The following is a 21795-nucleotide window of genomic DNA, read 5'->3' as shown; positions in this document are numbered from 1 at the left end:
CAGGGAAGTGATCTGTGGTTCTTAGAGGTCAGCTCAGGAATGGTAGGAATGAGATTTAGTCTGGATTAAATTAAAGAGCAGAGCTAATCCAAGTAATGTGGGTCAAAGGTCAAACTATAATGATTCATTGTTTCTCACAGTCCTCAGTTTTGGAGACTTTTATTGGAAAACATTTAAAAACATTTATCAGCTTGTTCAGCCCTGCAGGGGAATCTCAACGTGTTTCTGTAAAAATTTACGTTTATTTTGGACAAAGAGCAAAATAAGTTCCTCTACATACTGAGCTGAGCTCAGAGGACGAAGAAGAACAGGAGTCAAGTTAGTCTTCCAGGACAGACAGGGCAGCCCACTGAGAATACTGGGAACACTGGGAACACAATGTCCACTTTGTGATCTGAACTAAATCATTTTATAGATTTTTTTTGTCCCTCAGTTGTTGCCGTAGAGCGTTCTGAAGCCAGCTCTTTAAGGCATTTCTTCATTTGTTCATCATCAGAAATGGTTCTGCCTGCTGATTGGCTGCCTTGTTTCAAACTGGGGAACCCAAAAGGTTCAAACTGGTTCTGGAGTGCTAGAAAGCATTTAGCTGCTAAAAGTTTAGCATTTCCAGCCTGAGTCTGTAGAAAGCAGACACCTACAGCCAGGTGAGCCGACTGGCGTTTGTAACGAATCCCTCATCACAAAGGTTGACGACTCCAACTCAACCAGCTGCTCCATTAAAACCAGTTAAACATGCAGGTCTTCCAGCCGGTTAGTGGCTAGACAGACAGACGGACAGTTTCCATGGCTGCCACTTGGAGATGAACGGGTTCTGGTCAGCAGGTTAACAGCTTTTTATTTCATTTTTATCTCTACAAGGTTCTGAACAGAAGAGAAGTCTGTACGTACTGGACCTCCAAACAGAACTGGTTCTGAACATTGGAGCTGGTCCAGTTACTGTTCAACAGACTGGTGAAGGAGGAACCAACACAAAGAATCAACAGAAACATGGTCAGCATGGTTGCTATGGTTTCACTGTCACCTTGTTCCAGTTAAATGGACCCAGAAACCCGCCTGTAACCGGTCCTGTGGAGGATTCCAAAGGGCCCAGGTCCCAACAGAACCAGAACCAGAACCAGGTGGTCCTTTTGGACTGCAGCTACAGTTTGCTGCTGCCTTTGGGACTTCAGTTTCTGTGATGTTCAACCTGAGCGACTCTGTAAACAGTTAATGTTTTCCAACATGGCCGAATCTCTTCCTGGTTGCTGGAGGAAACGAAGCGTCCGTCCCGTCACCGCCTGGGACCCGGCGCCCGGCTGGGGCCCGGCGCTGTTTGCTTTCCACATGGTTGATCGCTGGTTTGTAATCATTCTGGTGCTGCTCGGTCTCCATGGTAACAACGTAAACACCTTAACATGGATGACAGCAGGTCACTCACCAGATCAAATACTGAATACTTAACCTGTTCTGACTAAACCCGTTTATGTTTTTAGATTAGCCAAAACGGATCAAATCTGCTTCATTTATCTGTAGTTCTAACGAGAAACGATGATAAAACCTGGAATATGGTGAGGAATCATGCCCCATGGAAACAGCTGCAGACATTAGGAAGGGATGATTGGACGGCGCCCTCTAGTGTTCAACACTGGAAAACACTTTTAGACCAATGGGACCTTAGCGAAGGATCACTGTAGCATCAATCCAACATCCATCCATCCATCCATCCATCCATCCATCCATCCATCCATCCATCCATCCATCCATCCAAATAGTTTTTATGTTCTGTTGAATTTCATCATTAAACATGGAAACTTGGACTTTTACACAGAATTGACATGACGCAGGCTCCGCCCCCTTGCGGAAGTAGAGCTGTCCTCCGACAGGCCAACTGTAATTAAGGCAGACTAGGACCTCAATGTGTTACCAAAGACATTTTTGGAGTCATTTTTGTCTTATAAACCAACACTGAGGCAAAGACGGCAGGCAGGAAAATCCTCTAACTAGTCCCAGGCCAGGTCTGTAAGGTTATTAGCGGGAAGTAACGATAAAGCCCAAGAGGAAAAATGAGGGACACAAAGTCTGGTTGGACGTGAGTGTGAACGCTGTGGGACGCACTTTGAACGTTCAACATGGGTGAGTAATGACTTAAATAATACCAGCTTGTGAAAATCTGCCTTGTGGAAAATGCTTAGAAATAAACAGTAGTATGAAACGGTGTTTAAATGCTAGTATAGCAGTTAGCGTAGACTGTTTTCATGCTGCCATAGAGCTACCGTTGGAATCTACACGCATAAAATCCAGCATAACTACCTTCACTTATTGATCTGGAAATGATTAGCTGGTTAGCATTGTTTTAATTTGAATGAGTTGTGTTTATTTGACGCTTAGCTGTCAGCCGTGAGTCGTTAGCACGGAGCTATCAGTAAGTATCCTTATGACAAAAACTGAGATGTTTCTACCGGTCACCTTTGGTTCCGTCCTTCAGTGTCATTCAACTGGACGTGAACTGGGCTGCAGTCCATGATCCATTTCTTGGTTATTCCAGACTCCTTTTTGGTTTTGAAAATGTAATAAATTGTATTCTGCCCTCTGGATGTTCTGGGTGACAGACTGACAACTGGGACCGTGGTTAACTATTATTTTCCTCAAAATCTCTCTGACTGCAGCGTGTTTCCTAAGATACATACTGTCAATATTATCGGACTACTGTACTTGGAACCTGATTGGTCAGTTGCTCATTAGTACCCTGGAATGATTGGGGGAGGACCACTCTACGTCAGCATGGGGGCGGAGCCGGCGTCATGTCCATTTAAAGAACAAAATCCCAAACACTTCTTTATTACATCCGTTTATTTTTATTTTCTTGAACAAATTGACTAAAAAGTGGTTGAAACTTGCAGAAGGAGAGCTAGAGGCTGTGTGGACAGGCACTGGTCTCCATCGCTGTTTGCCATCATGTAGCTTTCAGTGCTAACCGCGTCAACAGGGATGAAGAGGAGCTTCAGGTTGGGATGAGCTGCAGCGCCACCATCAGACCTTCTGGGTGAAGTTCTCAGGGAAAACCCCTTTGGCTGAAATATCTTTCTTGAGGAACCAGTGAGCCTCCTTGACGCCCAGCAGCCAGCCGTCGTCCTGCAGACAGACCACAGTTTACACAACCAGCAACCAGCAACACGAAGGCACCTGGAGAAACTCCTGGCTCTGACTATTCACCAGCTCAGCTCAGAGCCTAGCACACTTTGTTTCAGCTAGAAGCACGTTTAAATAAAATCCTCTGTGACGAATAGCTGTCTCTGATTGGCCAGAACCGGACCAGCCAGGACCAGTTGGAGGAAGGTCGACTCCTTCAGTCTCTTCCCAACATTAATGTCGGGTCATGACCTCCTACCCAGACCTGCAGAATGACGCCCAATAATAACAAGATGCTAAATAACACTTAGCCTTTAGCCGTCTACAGCAGCTAAGAGATCTCTCATTGGTCAATGTGAGGACGATGCTTTTCTATGACACTCAGCAACTTGAGTTGCCTGGATTGGGCACGATTTGGAGTTGTGTGTTCTTCTCCAGGACTCTAAACCTGGCAGAACGTTGTAAAGCAGATCCTTTTTTCTTTGACTAGACCCAGCAGCGACCGTCCGTGTTCTGACAGATCGGTTCTGACTGTGGCGCTGAGGTCAGACTCTCGCCGATGATGCTCACCTGTTCCTCAGGGTTATCAAAAGCCAAAACCAGGACGGCGTCTCCGACCTTTAGCTCCAGCTCGTCGTTGTCCGTTGCCGTGTACTCGTGCACTGCCTTCACCTGGAGGAGGAGAACCAACCCGGTTCAGTCGGGCAGGAACCAGAGAGCGCTCGGCGGTCGGTGGACTCACCTTGTAGAGGAACCCTGGAGGAAGTTCAGCATCAGCGCCGTTGGTCACAGAGCTCTGGAGGAAGAAAAGCCGGTCGTTACAGACGGACAGACTGCTGGAAGCATGAAGGTGGAAAGAGTTCAGAGCAAGAAAAGGAACCGGTGAGGGACCGAGGTCAGGAGGTCAGGAGGGTCGTTCATCTACTTCCTCTACTCTCCCAACTCTACCTCCTCGTCCTCCTCGCCCCAGCCGCCCGGCCCCTCGCCGGCTCCGCCCTCGTCCCAGTCTGGCTGGCAGAATGTCTGATGTGCCCGTTCCCGCTCCTCGGCGCCGCCCTCCTGACCTTCGGCTGGGTCGGCGTGGTCCCAGCCGCTCTGGGCCTCCTGCTCTGCATCCTGCTGGGACAGCGACTCTGCGCCGCGCTCGTCTCGCTATGGCAGCAGGGGTTGGGTGGCAAAGCCAGGGGTCAAAGGTCAAAGGGAGGATGTTGAAGGAGGTGCCAGAGGAGCATTTGAATTTAATGTTGCCATAACAACCACAAGAGAGGGAGGTTCAGGGTTTTAAAAAGCCGAAGGAAGTAGAAACAGAGCTGGTTGAGGATCTAAGATGTTCTTCTTACCCACGAGTCCCAAGATGGCGTCTGGGGCGAAGCAGTGAGCAAAACATGGAGACCCATCGGTCATTCACCACAGACTGGCCTGATGACTCACTTCCTGTTCATGGTTTCACCTAAATACCTTCCTGATCCGCCACTCCAACCTCACCACAAACTGCAGCTCAACATGGCAACAGAACTGGATCAGAACTGGACCTGGACCTGATCAGACCGACCGGATCAGAATGTTCTGAAGTTAAGATATTGACCAGATGTTGGGTCTGAAAAACTCCTTCATGCAGCTGTAGAGTCAGTTTATTGGGATGTTTTTGTGTCTCAGTGATTCTGAAACAATAATCAGTTTTGAATCCAAACTTCAACCTGAGACACTAAAACAACCAGAGGAAGAAACCAGACCAGAGGCTGTTCATGCAGAACCACTTCAGGTACCAGGAATATCTGAGAAACATTCCTGATATCAGCAATATCTGAACTCCAGAGGCTGTTCCCTTATAACACACACACATTTTAACCCTGCCTTGTGAGCAGAACCCCATCATGTCAGCTTCAGTCTCTCTGTGATAATCTGTGATGATCAGTAATCAGAGCAGAGGTCAGAGGTCAGGAGTCCCTCAGGGTCATGTTTGTTCTGTTTAACCAGATTCTGATCCAAAGTTAGAAATGTTAACAGTTGGAACCATCAGATGTGTTCAGGTTAGTGTGGCCGTGTGGTTCTGGGTGTGTGAGCAGGTCTGCCTGATGAAGAACTGTTTGTTTTCTGTCTGACCTGCTGCGTTGTGCTTTTTGGGTCTGAGTGAGAGTCTGGAGCTGCAGCCTCGTCCTCCAGCAGGGCGTCGATCTGCTGCTTTGGGTCTGGAGACGGTGAGAGTCTGGGAGGAGGCCGGCTGGGCGGCGGGCCGGGCTTCTGCAGCGCCACCAGGTGGAAACACGCAGCCACCGCAACGGCATGCACATAAATGCAGTTAGGAAGGCTCACATCACTGAGTTAGGCTGTTATCTCAAGCCAGAACCCTTCAGACTAGCAGAGCTAGAGCTGCAGCCTGGTACCTTTGGAGCCGGGCTGCTGGCCTGGCTGTGGTTGGCTTCCTCACTGAACACCGAGGAAGAGGAGAGAGAGGAAGACGATGAGAACTGGAGAGAAAAACTTAACAGGAACGTGCAAAACTATCAGCACAGCTGTTCTACATTTGTCCACACGAGGGCGCCAACATGCTCCAAATCATAACTCTTCATAACTTATTGTTGACAGCTGCAGAGAGTTTATCCAGGACCAGTTACTGTTCACTGACACGCATGCAGCAAGAGGAGCATGCGGCTCCATGCAGCATCTTTTACCTCTTTGCGCCGCCTTTCTTTGTAGCTGCAGTGGCGTCTTTTCTGCACCAGAGGGCGCTGTGAGTTAGTGCTGTCGTGTTGCACTTGTTGGCTGATGAAGGAGGAACTTACTTGAGCTGTCGCTGCTCCTCCAGTTTGGTCATGATGTCGTTCAGGTTGTGGCTCAGCTGCTCACAGGAGAGGCGGGTCAGCTGACCAAATGCTGCGCTCTGATTGGTGGAGAGCAGCGGGTTCACTCACCTTGCTCATCTCTCTGTGGAACTTCTCCTCATGTCCTGCCAGGCTGTGGAATGTGTCAACATAGACGCCAACACGACTGAAACACACACACACACACACAGAGGTCAGGGTTTGATTCTGTGGGTCAGAACCACCTGGACCGGACCGGTTCTCACCTGTCCCACAGAACCGGGAGCTCATCCTGCAGCTCCACGTTCAGCTCCTCAAAGATCCTCTGAGCCCGGCCCAGTTCCTCCTCCGCCTGCACACACACACACACACACATAGTAAAGAATCAGAACCGGTACCAGGCGGGCCCAACAGAACCAACTGAGGCATGCAGCATGCAGAGCAGAACCAAGCAACTCAGATGGTTTGTCACTAACTAGTGATGGTTGGTCAGTTAACTAGTCACTAGCTCTGATGACATGTGAGCTAGTTAGTTAGTTGGTTAGTTAGTTAGTTAAACCAGCAGGTTCTTGGTTTTCATGTTTTTATTGGATGTTTAGTTTGATCCTGAATATTTAGTTGGTTTGTTCTTGATGGGTTAGTCTCTGTGTTGGTTAGGAAATGAGTTAATGGTTTAATAATTAGTTAATTTGGTGACCAGTCAGTTCATCAACACCCGTCAGCAGGTTTAGTTTTTGTAGTTAGTATTGTATTGATTAGTATAAGTGACCTCATTAATCAGTTTTTAGTAAGTTGCCAGTTTGTCCTAAAGTTAAGCAACAATCTGATTTTTAATTTAAACTCAAAGCTGATTGACGATCAGATCAGTTTGGATCAATTTAAGGAGGTCAGAGTGACGGGATGTTTACGGTGTGATGTCATCAGGTGACCCAGAGCTTCACCTGGTTGTAGGAGAGGTTAGTCTGCGCCACCTGGTGGGCGGAGATCAGGCCCTGCGCCCAGCTGGGGGCGGCCATCTCCAGCAGGGCGGCGGGCTAACGGCACACGGCATGCAGCGCGGCGAGGAAGACGGCGAGGAAGAGCAGCAACAGATCAAGTCAACATTCTCAGTTTAACTTAACAATCAGAGTCTGACTGGTTTAAGGTGGAATCATCTGAATGACAGCAGCATGTCCTGTTCCACCTTAAATCAAAATGGCTTCTTGCCGTCCGCCCGTTACCTTGGCGATCTTGGCCTCATCCTTTTTCTTCCCTTTCTGCAAGGAGGCGAAGTGATGGCGGGCGCTGTCAAAGTCCACCAGCTTCCTGTCGCGCTTTGCTAGGCGAGCCTGTTGGACACACGGCAACTTTAGCAACACGGCAACTTCATGGCAACTTCAGCAACATGGCAACTTCATGGCAACTTTAGCAACACGCAACTTCAGCAACACGGTAACTTCATTGCAACTTTAGCAACACGGCAACTTCATGGCAACTTCAGCAACACGGCAACTTCATGGCAACTTTAGCAACACGCAACTTCAGCAACACGGCAACTTCATGGCAACTTTAGCAACATGGCAACTTCAGCAACACGGCAACTTTAGCAACACGGCAACTTCATGGCAACTTCAGCAACACGGCAACTTTAGCAACACGGCAACTTTAGCAACATGGAAACTTCAGCAACACGGCAACTTAATGGCAACTTTAGCAACACGGCAACTTTAGCAACACGGCAACTTCATGGCAACTTTAGCAACACGGCAACTTCATGGCAACTTCAGCAACACGGCAACTTCATGGCAACTTTAGCAACACGGCAACTTTAGCAACATGGCAACTTCATCAACACGGCAACTTTAGCAACACGGCAACTTCATTGAAACTTTAGCAACAGGGCAACTTTAGCAACATGGCAACTTCAGCAACACGGCAACTTTAGCAACACGGCAACTTCATGTCAACTTCAGCAACACGGCAACTTTAGCAACACGGCAACTTCATGGCAACTTTAGCAACACGGACACTTTAGCAACACGGCAACTTCATGGCAACTTTAGCAACACGGCAACTTCATGGCAACTTCAGCAACACGGCAACTTTAGCAACACGGCAACTTCATGGCAACTTTAGCAACATGGAAACTTTAGCAACATGGCAACTTCAGCAACACGGCAACTTCATGGCAACTTTGCAACACGGCAACTTCATGGAAACTTTAGCAACACGGCAACTTTATGGCAACTTTAGCAACACGTCAACTTTAGCAACATGGCAACTTCATCAACACGGCAACTTTAGCAACACGGCAACTTCATGGCAACTTCAGCAACACGGCAACTTCATTACAACTTTAGCAACATGGCAACTTCATCAACACGGCAACTTTAGCAACACGGCAACTTCATGGCAACTTCAGCAACACGGCAACTTCATGGCAACTTTAGCAACATGGCAACTTTAGCAACATGGCAACTTCATCAACACGGCAACTTTAGAAACACGGCAACTTTAGCAACATGGCAACTTCAGCAACACGGCAACTTCATGGCAACTTCAGCAACACGGCAACTTCATGGCAACTTTAGCAACACGGCAACTTTGCAACACGGCAACTTCATGGACACTTTAGCAACACGGCAACTTCAGCAACACGGCAACTTTAGCAACATGGCAACTTCAGCAACACGGCAACTTTAGCAACATGGCAACTTCATTGCAACTTTAGCAACACGGCAACTTTGCAACACGGCAACTTCATGGCAACTTTAGCAACACGGCAACTTTAGCAACATGGCAACTTCAGCAACACGGCAACTTTAGCAACACGGCAACTTTATGTCAACTTCAGCAACACGGCAACTTTAGCAACACGGCAACTTCATGGCAACTTCAGCAACACGGCAACTTCATGGCAACTTTAGCAACACGGCAACTTTGCAACACGGCAACTTCATGGACACTTTAGCAACACGGCAACTTCAGCAACACGGCAACTTTAGCAACATGGCAACTTCAGCAACACGGCAACTTTAGCAACATGGCAACTTCATTGCAACTTTAGCAACACGGCAACTTTGCAACACGGCAACTTCATGGCAACTTTAGCAACATGGCAACTTCAGCAACACGGCAACTTTAGCAACACGGCAACTTTATGTCAACTTCAGCAACACGGCAACTTCATGGCAACTTTGCAACACGGCAACTTCATGGAAACTTTAGCAACACGGCAACTTTATGGCAACTTTAGCAACACGTCAACTTTAGCAACATGGCAACTTCATCAACACGGCAACTTTAGCAACACGGCAACTTCATGGCAACTTCAGCAACACGGCAACTTCATTACAACTTTAGCAACATGGCAACTTCATCAACACGGCAACTTTAGCAACACGGCAACTTCATGGCAACTTTAGCAACATGGCAACTTTAGCAACATGGCAACTTCATCAACACGGCAACTTTAGCAACATGGCAACTTCAGCAACACGGCAACTTTAGCAACACGGCAACTTCATGGCAACTTCAGCAACACGGCAACTTCATGGCAACTTTAGCAACACGGCAACTTTGCAACACGGCAACTTCATGGACACTTTAGCAACACGGCAACTTCAGCAACACGGCAACTTTAGCAACATGGCAACTTCAGCAACACGGCAACTTTAGCAACATGGCAACTTCATTGCAACTTTAGCATCACGGCAACTTTGCAACACGGCAACTTCATGGCAACTTTAGCAACACGGCAACTTTAGCAACATGGCAACTTCAGCAACACGGCAACTTTAGCAACACGGCAACTTTATGTCAACTTCAGCAACACGGCAACTTCATGGCAACTTTAGCAACACGGCAACTTCATGGACACTTTAGCAACACGGCAACTTCAGCAACACGGCAACTTTAGCAACACGGCAACTTCATGGCAACTTCAGCAACACGGCAACTTCATGGCAACTTTAGCAACACGGCAACTTCATGGCAACTTCAGCAACACGGCAACTTTAGCAACACGGCAACTTCATGGCAACTTCAGCAACATGGCAACTTCATGGCAACTTTAGCAACACGCAACTTCAGCAACACGGTAACTTCATTGCAACTTTAGCAACACGGCAACTTCATGGCAACTTCAGCAACACGGCAACTTCATGGCAACTTTAGCAACATGGCAACTTCAGCAACACGGCAACTTTAGCAACACGGCAACTTCATGGCAACTTCAGCAACATGGCAACTTCATGGCAACTTTAGCAACACGCAACTTCAGCAACACGGTAACTTCATTGCAACTTTAGCAACACGGCAACTTCATGGCAACTTCAGCAACACGGCAACTTCATGGCAACTTTAGCAACATGGCAACTTAAGCAACACGGCAACTTTAGCAACACGGCAACTTCATGGCAACTTTAGCAACACGGCAACTTTAGCAACACGGCAACTTCATGGCAACTTCATCAACACGGCAACTTTATGCAACTTAGCAACACGGCAACTTCATGGCAACTTTAGCAACACGGCAACTTCATGGCAACTTTAGCAACACGGCAACTTTGCAACACGGCAACTTCATGGCAACTTTAGCAACATGGCAACTTCAGCAACATGGCAACTTCAGCAACACGGCAACTTTAGCAACACGGCAACTTCATTGCAACTTTAGCAACACGGCAACTTTGAAACACGGCAACTTCATGGCAACTTTAGCAACACGGCAACTTCATGGCAACTTTAGCAACACGGCAACTTCATGGCAACTTTAGCAACACGGCAACTTCAGCAACACGGCAACTTCATGGCAACTTTAGCAACACGGCAACTTCAGCAACACGGCAACTTCATGGCAACTTTAGCAACACGGCAACTTCAACAACAGATTAACTTCAGCAACGGGTCAACTTCAACAGCATTGCAACATCAACAGAAGAGCAACTTCAGCAACACGGCAACTTCAACAGCATGGCAACTTCAATCAACTTCCACAACCCCATCTTGTCACTTCCTGTCTCTTCATGTCACTTCCTGTCATTTCCCGTCTCTTCCTCCAGACCCACCTTGATCTCTGGGAACTGAGCCAGGTACGTGTCGAGGCCCAGCAGGGATTTGTCTGTCAGGTTCTGGTGGTACTCCATCCACAGCGTGTCCGTGTCCTGGAGGAGACAACAAGTTGATGAAGACTTTCTGAGGAAAAAGTTTTCTCTGCCAGGACGTTTCTGTTTGTGGTGTTTCATGTCGTAGTGCTGGTCTGGTCAGGGTCATGGTTCACGTCTGGCTCATTGAGGGAGTCAGGGTTCCATCTCTCAGTCCTGCTACAGTTTGAGCTGAGAATCAGGAAACGGCAGCAAACAGCAGGAAGTCAATACCTCCAGGTTGTTGTCCAGCTCCTTCTCTATCATCTCCTTCAGGGGGAGCAGGAGAGCAGCATGCAGTTAGAGACAGAGAGTCAGCAGAAAAAGAAGAAGAAACTCTCCAGGGTCACGCAGGGTCACACAGGATGGCCGGGAACCTCAGCAGGTGTCTCACCTCCACCTGAGCGTCCAGCTCCTCCTTTCCAAACCAGTCGGGTTCATACATGTCAGCCAGACAGTCCTGCAGCCGCCGCGACGCGTCGTGCATCGCTAGAACAGACACAGGAACCGTCATGCAAAGCAACGCTGCGTTTGATTGGCTGCTGCGTCTGATTGGCCACTTCACACTGACCTTTGACCGCTGCCAGGTAGGCCTTGAGGTCTCTCTGCACCTTGCTGCCTTCAGTCTGAAATGGGAAGCAGAGGCAGTGAGGAAGAAGAGCAGGAGGAGGGGCTAGGCTAGCATCAGCATTAGCATTAGCACTAGCTGTTGCTCACCATCTGCTTGTTGAAGTTAGCCACCAGCTCCTCGAAGGCGGAGTCCCGCGTCTCATCGGCTTTACCGAGCTTCTGGAGGACCTGCAGGGGGAGACAGAGAGTCAAGCAACTTTTAGAGAAAATACTTCTGCAATACGACCACATTTTGGCTAAATGTGTCATTCTAATTTTTGTAGAAGTTTTTATTTTATTTTAAACCTAAAACTAGAAATTAAAAAGTGACTTTATGGAAGATATTTCTTTTATATATTTTTTTTATGAAACCTTTGAGTTTTATGAATCCGAAGTGAAAATAAAAACGTCTTTAGTTTGTAAAAGTTTCAGATCGATTGGAGGCAAAATAACTGAAGACAAAATATTTAAAATCAGAAACAAAAACTTGAACATTCAACGGATCTTGAGACTGAAACCTGGAACGATAAATAAAATGAAAAGAATCTGATCCACTCCAACATGATGCTAAGCTATGCAGCTAGCAAAACAAGATGGAGGAATCCAACATGGCCACCCAGGCAGGAAAGCCATGGCGTCTAAATAAAGATGGTGACATTTCACAGGTCAAAGGTCACCTGGTTTCATCTTCACCGGTTTGATCCAGTTTGAGTCGAAAGTTTCAGTTTTTCTGTTTTACTGAAAATTTTAAAGAAAAACTTTTTAGTGTTTCTGGAACAAAATGAATGAAACAGAATAATTCTTTAATAAGTTAAAACTATTATTTCTTCCTTTCTTTTAGGGAGAAACAGGAAGCAGCTCTGATCCAATCAGAGCGCAGCGTTTTGTCACAGGTGAGACATTCAATCAACTTATTGAGTGCAGAAATCTGAACTTTTAATCAAAATTTAATGATCAAATGTTTTTATGTCAGGATGTTTTATTTTCCACATCTGCAGTTTGTTTGTTTATTATAATCTTGTTTATTCTACCATTTATTTCTACTTTCTTGTGATCAAAAGTTTTTAGTAAAAATATTTCATTTTTTAATCTGGTGAACCCTAACTGGTTTTCTCTCTCTCTCTCTCTCTTTGTCTCTCGCCCCTTCGGGTCGCAGTGAAGCCGACGCCTCGACGTGTTGCTGTGCCGTCGTCGTGGCAACAGGCTCAGCGAATAATCCCGTTAGATGCTTGAGTGTTTGCACGTGGACGGCCTCCACCAGCTGGCGCCGCAATCCGGTGGGGACGGCGGGACAGGAGGACGACCTTTGACCCCTCCACCCAGGTGAGGCCTGCTGCTCTTCATGTCAGAACTGAGTCTCCATTTCCTGTTTCCACAAAGACGGGAGAACAAACCGGCATCTGCCCCGGGTCAGGTTTCACCCCTCAAATACCCCGACATGTTTACAGGCAGGCCGGGGCATTAAGGGGTAAATATAGCTGCCCCGCCCGGCGAGGGGCAGGACAGCTGCAGGACGGCGTCCATGTGAGAGCAGCTCCTCTGCTCACAGCTGCTCCACTTACCAATCAATAACTAATAACCTTTACAATGATCAGCTGAAACAGGAAAATTTGCTGGCAGGATGAACGTACAACAGAAAATCTGGAGATTAATCTAAAAGAGTTCAAAGGTCACCAGCCTGAATGTGGCTGCACGGCGGTCAGCAGGAAACACTGCAGCTTTAAGAACCAAGTTCAGTGTTTCGTTCCCGCCGTCTAGTTCAAGTTCACCATGAAGAAACAGCTTTAGTCCAAGAACCAGAAGCAGGGTGTGCCGTGGTGGCGTAGGGGACAGCGCAACCCACATTTGGAGGCCTTGAGTCCTCGACGCGGCCGTCACTGGTTCGATTCCCGGACCCCACCGACATTTGCCGCATATCTTCCCCCCTCCTGTCAGCCTGCTGTCATATAAGGGACACTAGAGCCACAAAAACCCCTGGAGGGGAGAAAAGAACCAGAAGCTAAAGCTAATGCTAACCAGCATCTATTTGATATAGAATTACTGTAAACTTTTTTTAAAAAGTGAAGCCTGTTGCCTTTTGCTCCCATAAATGTTTGTTAAAAAAGTTTTGACTCATTGATCTTATTTTATTATCAATAAATAATAACCGCTGAACATGAACCTGTTCATCTATAATTTCAACTGAATTAAAGTGAAAATGTTGATTAAAAAACAATAACATTTTGGAAATGTTTTAATCCAGAAGGTCTGAAATAATCTGGAATAATTTTAGATTATCTGTTAGCATTAGCTTCACGTTTCAGAAATCAGCCCAGAGTTTATGGAAAGAAACGTTTCCCTTCATTTATTAAATAATCTTCAGGTTCCTCTTTATGCTGCTAAAATTGTTTTTAAGGAAAGACTCATGTTTTTATTTTTTCCCAAAAACTGAAAATATCTGAGAATTATGACAAATGGAAATGAAACGTTTCTTTTTTTTCTCCCACCAGGGGGTCTTTTTGTGTTTCTAGTGTCTCTTATATGACATCATGCTGACAGGAAAGGGGGGAAGACATGCGGCAAACGTCGCCCGGTCCGGGAATCGAACCCGCGACGGCCGCGTCCAGGACTGAAGGCCTCCAAATGTGGGTCACTCTGTCCCCTTCGCCACCGCGGCAAATCCTCGAGATGTTTCTTAATTATTTAAACGTTAAAACGTTTCAACATGAAGAGTTACTAAAATTCAGATGATTGTTCCTGGTGAGGGAGGAAGAGGAGGAGGAGGAAGAGCTGATCGGTACCGGTGATCAACCTGCTGATGATCAGACGGGTTAACGGATCAGAACCATCAGAACCACAGAGGAAACATTTAGATTATTAAATAACTGGTTAATAATCGATTATTAGTTGGAGCAGAAACTGATCAATAAATCTGTTCAGCAGAACTCTGCTGTCTTTAGCTTCTGCTAATATCTGCTATTGATCCCATTCAGTTATCAATCAGCTAATCAATAATCAATAACCATCCACAGATTCATCAGAAATCTGTTTATTTTCCTATTTGAATGAATTTCTAATATTATAAAAATGTTTAAAATCTGCAGAAATGAATCATCAGAACAATCGATCGATCAGTAGATTATTGGTTATCTGCGGCTGCAGCTCTTCTTCCTTGGTTTTACTGGCGTTCAGTTCTGTTGACCTCTGACCTGGTTGGATCTCCATAGCAACCTGCTAGTGAAAACAGGAGAAACTCAGTTTTCACTGACTTTGACTAGGCCGTTTTCCCAGACGAGGCTCAGCTGACCTCAGTCTGGCGGCCATCTTGTTTTTGTTCTCCTCCTGGTCTGTTGTTTTCCTGCCATGACCTTTGACCTGCAGAGTTTCCGGATGGAGGACAGACCGGTGGATTTCTTCACTTTTCCTCATCCATCGTCCCCACAGCATGATGCTGCCAACACCGTGTTTCACACATTAGTGTTGGAACATGAATGGATGGAATAATTTGATTCAAAAGCTTTTAATCTGAAACGTTTCAGTTCTAACTGATAAAACTTGATTTAAAATATTTAACATTTCATTTTAATCTTAGATGAACCCAGAATGTTCCCATCATGGACCCTGGTTCTGGTTCTGGTTCTGGTTTCGGTTCCGCCTCAGACCCAGCTGCAGTCTGACCAAACTGGACCGGACCGGGGATCCAGTGTCTCCCTGACCCCGGGTCGCCTCCTACCTTCTCCTGGGCCCGGTTCAGCCTCTTCTGGACGTTCAGGGCCAGCTTCCCGGCCGTCACGCCCTTCCCCAGCTCGGCCATGTCGCAGCGTGGAGTGGACCCGACCCGACCCGACCCGACCCACGCAGGAGAACCAGCAGACGACGGCGCTGCTCGCTGTGGCGAAAGCACTGCGGTGCGCGACTCTGATAGAAACTCTAATCCTCCTGACTGCTTCTTAAAGGCGCAGGGCGTAATTTAATCCGACCTGGGTGTGTGTGTGGGTGTGTGTGTGTGTGTGTGTGGGTGTGTGTGGGTGTGTAAAAGAGAGAGAGGCAGCAGGTTCCAAACTCTCCTCCTTAATCACCTCAAAGTTCAGCAGATATTAGCCTGAGCCATCAGCCTCTTAAAGGCGCAGGCTGTCTTTATTATTAGCCGACACCTGTTGCATTCTGGGCCGCTGCGGGTCGGCAGGGGGTCTGATCTATAAGCAGACATGATGAGTTTCACTCTAAGTAGGAGCTGATGGAGAGCCTGCGTAGCTTAGCTGCTTTGCTAATGCTAACGATAGCGAGCCTGGTAGCTTCTACTGGTTCTGTTTCTACAGATTTAGAAACACAACAACACAACTCACAATTTAATCTCAAAAAAAGAAATCTTTGCATTTTCATAATAATACATGAAGGGATTCTAAAGTAAACGTTTTTACATCAGGTAAATATTTACAAACATGAATCGAAATCCTTCTGAATTTATTAAGTTGTATATTTTATAAATCAGCTTTAATAATTAATATATTCTGTTTATTTTCTTGACACCAATTTAAGTTCTGATACAATGAATGAAAATGAGAAATTATAAAAACTGAACTTAATGAATCTTTTATCACATTGTTGGTTTATTCCTAGTAAAATTTACTTTAAATATTCCTTTGATGACTCCAAATCTGCTTCAGTTATGAAAAACAATTAGATTTTATCAAGATGAAATATTCTGTTCAGGTCAAATTAGGACTTAATTTAAATGAACCAGGGAGTTAATCTGGAGTTAATCTGTGATGTTTGACGTTCTGAACCCTGTGTGGGTTAAAATAAAGTCTCTTAATGTGGATTAAAACGGGACAATTGAAGCATTTTGCCGCCACCTGGTGGCCAGGGTTATACCAGCTAATGCTGGTTCAGCTAATTTACACAATAAACACAAACAGAAATAATTCTTATGTTGAAATATTGAATTATTTCTTAATTCATAAACTTTGTGGATCCCAGAAGAAAATGAAACGTTGGAACTGGTTTCTCCTGGCGGGTCGCTCCTGTAGCAGTCTGTGCTACGCGTTGTAACACAGACTCAAAAAGCCTCCGACTAATTGCATGACAGCGTGTCATAATAAATTGCCTGATAAATTTAAATGAACTCCATCATTTCTATTCTGATGAATAATAATTAATTTTATTTCTGGTTTCAGTTGTTTGTGGTTTTTATTCCTATGTTCAGAATATTTTTTAGTTCCAGAGTTAACCCTTCTTTACAATATTACAGTTTTAGTCCTTTAGAGGGTGAACATGCGTTATGATGCCGTTTAATGATCTGAAAGCAACAATATTATCTTTAATTGCAATAATTCCTGGGACGATTTATCGTAACAAACTTATGGAGACAATCTGGTCAGGACGATGGTTACATCTGGATTTGTGCTTCATGGTGCGTTTAATGTCTGCTGCTCCTGTTTGTTCATAGTACTTCCTGTTTGCTGCTAATACTTCCTGTTTGTTCATAGTACTTCCTGTTTGTTCCTGGTTCTTCCTGTTTACTGCTGGTACTTCCTGTTTGCTGCTGATACTTCCTGTTTGTTCCTGGTTCTTCCTGTTTGCTGCTGGTACTTCCTGTTTTTTTTGGCTGATACTTCCTGATTGTTGCCGGTATTTCCTGTTTGCTTCTGATACTTCCTGTTTGTTCCAGGTACTTCCTGTTTACTGCTGGTACTTTCTGTTTGTTGACAATACTTCCTGTTTGTTCCTTGTACTTCCTGTTTGCTGCCAGTCCAGCAGGAAGTCCATCTTGATCCCATGCCGGTCTCTCTCACATGTCGCCCTGAGCGACGCCCAGTGGATGGAGGCGCCCTGGGTCCAGAACCGTCCGACCCAGCCAGAGTAAGATCCGTGAGTACCAGTGCAGGCCGTTGCCATAGCACCCAGCTCTCCCAGTCCAACAGTGCAGCAGGCGGAGCGGGGCAAAGGCCCGGTGGGCCAGCCAGTGGCTGTCCACCGCCGCATAGCAGGACGCTGCCACGCCGTCCACCATGATGGTTCCCTGCTGGGTCAGTGGGGCGAACGCCCCCCGGTTCGTGGTCACGCCCACCCAGACGATGCGGGACAGACGCGCCGCCCCGCTGACCGCCACCAGGACGCACTGACCGGGCCGGACAACACTGGCGTAGGTGGCCCGCAGCTGGCCGGCCGCCGGCGCCGCGCCCTCAGAACAGTTCCTGCCCGACACAAAGAGCAGGTGGGCGGCAGTGAGGGCAAGCCGTTGACCGGCCGCGGTCCGCAGGCTGACAAAGAGCCATGGTTTGTCCAGGTCCCGGTCTAGGAAGGTCATGACCTCGCTGAAGACCAGGCCGCCGTTCGCCGAGGCCAGGACCCGGTCCCCGGGCCGCAGCGCGCTCATGGACCTCCGGGCGCCACCCTCCAACATTACCGAGGCGTTGCCAGGGAAACAGCCGCCTGCCTTGGCCGCCATGGACTGATCTGACAGAGACACAGAGACGGACGGTGAGAGCAAGATGTATTCTGATCAATAACTGATCAGGTATGACAGAAATCATCCTACTGGATCCAATAACTGATCTATAAATATTTATAAATGTCTCCATTTCCTCCAAGTGGAGATTTTACAACCAGAACAGGAAACGCTGTTATGAAAACAGGAAATGATGTTTATGATCCAAATCAGGAAATATCGGTAATATTGGCTGATTATCTGTTGCTGATTTTCTCATTTTCACCTGAACTTCAGAAATAACATGAAATCGTTCAGCAAAAAGTAAAAAGATTAATCTGAAGCTAATGCTAACCCAGCTAATGCTAACCCAGCTGAAACAGTTCAGATCCATCGGTTTGTTCAAAGCAAAGTGGATCCATGATCCAGATTAAACCAGAACTTCCATCGTATGGTCTCCATGGCAACTCAAACTTTGTTGTCTCATGATGAGGGAGGGACGACCCGTCTGACCCAACAACCATGATGCACCACTGCATGAACCAGTGGCCAGTGAACGCATTGTCTTGCTGCTTGTTTTGAACTTGGCACAGAGGAAACCTGTCATGGCCGACAGAGTCATGGACTTTAGCCTTCAAACTGCCTCTGGTCTCCTAGCAACCAGCACGGCCGAGCCTACAGGTGCAATTTGGAGGTGTTTGTGCTTCTGGAAGCAACTGTTCTCGTAAGGCCCTGGACATCTCACTGCTGCCTTCAGGTGACATCGGCTCAGCTAAATCCAAAGAACAACATGGTCTGATCCAGACTGGTGTGGTCCAGTCCAGAACCAGACCCAGAAACCAGAAACCAGGAAAAATGCAAAATTAGCAAAAGCTAAATTAAGCAGCCAGAGTTTATTATCATTATTGTCGTTAGCACAGCATGTATGCAGGTTTATCTGAGCCTCCAGGTTCAGATTTATCCAGACATCTTCAGGTTTCTTCTCCTGCTCTAAATCAGTGCTGCTTTGTCGCCCTCTGGTGGTCAGCTCATGAACTCACTGACTGTGTTTTAAAAGGAAAACAGAAGGAAAATGAAAGATACCAACTTGATAGTTTCCTTGTGATCAGGTCAGGGACTGGGCCCTCGCCAGCCGCTCTGGGGGAGAAACAGGAGGAAGAGGAGGAGAAGGACATGTCTGTTACCATCAGAGGAACAACTGGCTGACTTTACGTTTCCTGAACGGACAGTTAGACTTTAGGCTCTGAGTGTCACCAAGCAACCATGACGATGATGATGAAGGTTTGAGGTTAACATTCAAACCAGGAACTAGCTTAGCCTGTTAACTGTTTCAGTTTGAATTCAGTTTCTGGAAAGAAACAGGATCAATAATCAATATTAGTTATGGATCAGTGTCCAGGTCTCGCACCGACCCAAACCGACTCAACAGAATAGACCACACAGTGGCCTAGTCAAAGTCAGAATCTGAGTGTATGTAAATGTTGCAACGGGACTGAAATAATTCTGTTAACCAGAAGAGAATGAGGAAGAGGAACCGGGACTGGGAGGAGGGATTACTTCCTGCTGGAGGGGATTACTTCCTGCTGGAGGGGATTACTTCCTGCTGGAGGGGATTACTTCCTGCTGGAGGGGATTACTTCCTGCTGGAGGGGATTACTTCCTGCTGGAGGGGATTACTTCCTGCTGGAGGGATTACTTCCTGCTGGAGGGGATTACTTCCTGCTGGAGGGGATTACTTCCTGCTGGAGGGGATTACTTCCTGAAACACAGTTTCTCAGTGAAAACCTAAAGATTAACCTGATTTGTTTCCACAGAACCGACCCAACAAAACCGGTCCATCCTCCACCCAGAACCTCCCTCATGTTTCCCAGAACGTCTCTTTCAGAAACCAGGTCAGCCGACAGCGGGTCACATCGATCAATATCAAAAATGATTAATTATTGCTAGTAATCAGCAGCTATTTGTTCTGAATGTCTGAACTCAGCAGAGAAACCTGCCACTTACTCAGCATGTTGTTGCTAGGCAACCAAACAGTGAGCGAGTTAGCTGATGCTATTCAGCTAGCTTAGCTTGTTTAGCTTGGCTTAGAAGCTAAGCAGCTAATCCTTTCCTCTGCCTACATCTCCCAGAATGCTGTGGGTGAAACCAGCTGTTTATCTGTAGATATTGATCTGTAGTGATTGATGTTATTGATTTGTTGTGTCCTAAATGTAACATAATAATAACGATAAACAGGAACCTGATCATGTTGGTTGGGTGAAACAAGGAGACGATTCCAAACCTCCATGACAACAGAGCAGAACCAAGGGAGCTTAAAACAAAGGTCACAGCAGGGTCATGGCAGGGTGACGGGGGTCACAGCGGGGTCGCGGCGGTGGCCCACCTGACTTGACGCTGCAGTGGACGTGTGCCCGGGACTCGTAGTGGACCCAGTCGAAGCCGGCCTCCACCGCCAGCCGCGCCAGCATGGCGTACTTGTGGCGGTCGCGGTCGGACGTGGTGACGTCCACGGCCCGGCCCTCGTAGTGCAGCGAGCTGGACGAGTGGTGGCCGTCCTCATCCCAGCCCTCGGTGACCCGCAGCCGGACCCCGGGCCAGTGGTTGATCACCGAGATGGCCAGAGAGTTCAGCTTGTCCTTGCAGCGCTGCAGAGCAGAGAGACGGAGCCGTTAGCCAGGTGCTAACAAGGTAGAGGTGAAAGGTTAAGGGTTGGGACGGGGAAACACGCTCAGATAAGGAGCTGCTGCGTCACCCAGAGTCACATTTTTATATAAAATGTTTAAATAAATTGCAGGAGACGCGCTTCGTCCAACAGGACCAGAAATGAAACAAATTTAACAGAAAGTTTTTCATTTTCGTTGTAAATATAACCAAACATTTTTTACAGCGTGGCGCCCAGGAATGGATCAGCTAAAGTATGGAGCCTCAGAGGGGCCACAATGAAGGCCGGGCCGGAGCAGTGGGACGAACGGAGACCCGGGTTCAGTCTGCACTCATCAATCTGACCGATGAATTTGATCTAAACTCAGATAAACCTCTATTATCTCATCGATAAATCCATGGGGCGATATCGATATCAATATATATATCGGATCAATCGGTTCAGTCTTTGATCTACAGCTGTAGCCTCTGTTGACATCCGGCCGCGGCACCGGAAGTTGATATTATTAAGGGTTTAGTGGCAGCCCAATAAATCCCACATCAATGCTGACGTCATAAAAACCGCGAAAGGGCACGCACGTGACCAGGTGATCCACCTGAACAAGCTGCTGCTGCGCCTGCGCAGACCACCACACCCCCAGACACGCTCTGTTACGCACGAGCTGCCGAATGTCTGTGGACTTGGACTAGGCCGAACCTGCGTCATGAGGCGGTCCGCCCCGGTGTTCTCCTCGTCCTTGAAGATGATGTCCGGGTTGTAGTTGGGGCTCAGCTCCTTGAAGCGCTCCGAGCCGCGGCTGATCTTCCCCTCCGCCTTGCCGCTGGCGCCCAGCGTCTGCTCCGCCACGTTGGGGCTGAACTGCTTCAGGACCAGCGGAACCAGCTTCCGGGGGCCCCGCCGCCGGCCGTGGCCCTTCCCCGGCCCGCAGGCCAGGCCGGCCGGCGGCAGCAGCAGCGCGCAGCCCGCCAGGCAGGCCAGTAGCGCGGGGAGCCGCATCCCGCCGGAGAGGCGGCTTCGGCTCCGCCCGGCGCCCCGCTGAGCCGTCAGGCTGGAGGAGCCGTGGGGGAACTCATGGCGCCCCGA

General features: G+C 47.4%; 2 protein-coding genes and 1 long non-coding RNA gene across 6 annotated transcripts; 1 reads left to right on the top strand and 2 right to left on the bottom strand.

Annotated features, from left to right (window-relative positions):
* Positions 1 to 1831: 1831 nt before the first annotated feature.
* Positions 1832 to 15347, top strand: LOC122826961. Its single transcript, XR_006369905.1, has 4 exons — positions 1832 to 2112; positions 12483 to 12534; positions 12798 to 12964; positions 15213 to 15347. It is a non-coding gene; the product is annotated as an uncharacterized LOC122826961 (long non-coding RNA).
* On the bottom strand, positions 2812 to 15685 carry bin1b (bridging integrator 1b). Of its 4 annotated transcripts, XM_044109373.1 has the most exons (16): positions 15354 to 15573; positions 11750 to 11830; positions 11604 to 11658; positions 11427 to 11521; positions 11267 to 11302; positions 10958 to 11053; positions 7130 to 7237; positions 6176 to 6261; positions 6021 to 6096; positions 5892 to 5947; positions 5781 to 5822; positions 5493 to 5535; positions 5212 to 5349; positions 3851 to 3904; positions 3679 to 3780; positions 2812 to 3111 (listed from the first exon to the last, which is right to left on the bottom strand). In XM_044109373.1, exons 1-16 carry the CDS (start codon positions 15432 to 15434, stop codon positions 3010 to 3012), a joined length of 1251 nt encoding a protein of 416 aa, XP_043965308.1. In that variant the 5' UTR covers positions 15435 to 15573; the 3' UTR covers positions 2812 to 3009. The 4 variants fall into 4 exon arrangements, with proteins under 4 accessions (XP_043965308.1, XP_043965310.1, XP_043965309.1 ...); XM_044109375.1 differs by lacking the exon at positions 5212 to 5349 and having other exon boundaries at positions 15354 to 15685; XM_044109374.1 differs by lacking the exon at positions 11267 to 11302.
* A 193-nt stretch (positions 15686 to 15878) lies between these two features.
* LOC122826957 (indian hedgehog B protein-like) lies at positions 15879 to 21725 on the bottom strand. The gene is made up of 3 exons (XM_044109378.1): positions 21409 to 21725; positions 20434 to 20695; positions 15879 to 18079 (listed from the first exon to the last, which is right to left on the bottom strand). Exons 1-3 carry the CDS (start codon positions 21706 to 21708, stop codon positions 17412 to 17414), a joined length of 1230 nt encoding a protein of 409 aa, XP_043965313.1. The 5' UTR covers positions 21709 to 21725; the 3' UTR covers positions 15879 to 17411.
* Between the last annotated feature and the right edge of the window lie 70 nt (positions 21726 to 21795).

This window comes from Gambusia affinis, linkage group LG24 (assembly GCF_019740435.1).
Source record: "Gambusia affinis linkage group LG24, SWU_Gaff_1.0, whole genome shotgun sequence".
NCBI lineage: Eukaryota > Metazoa > Chordata > Actinopteri > Cyprinodontiformes > Poeciliidae > Gambusia > Gambusia affinis.
This window is presented reverse-complemented; position numbering and strand designations above follow the sequence as displayed.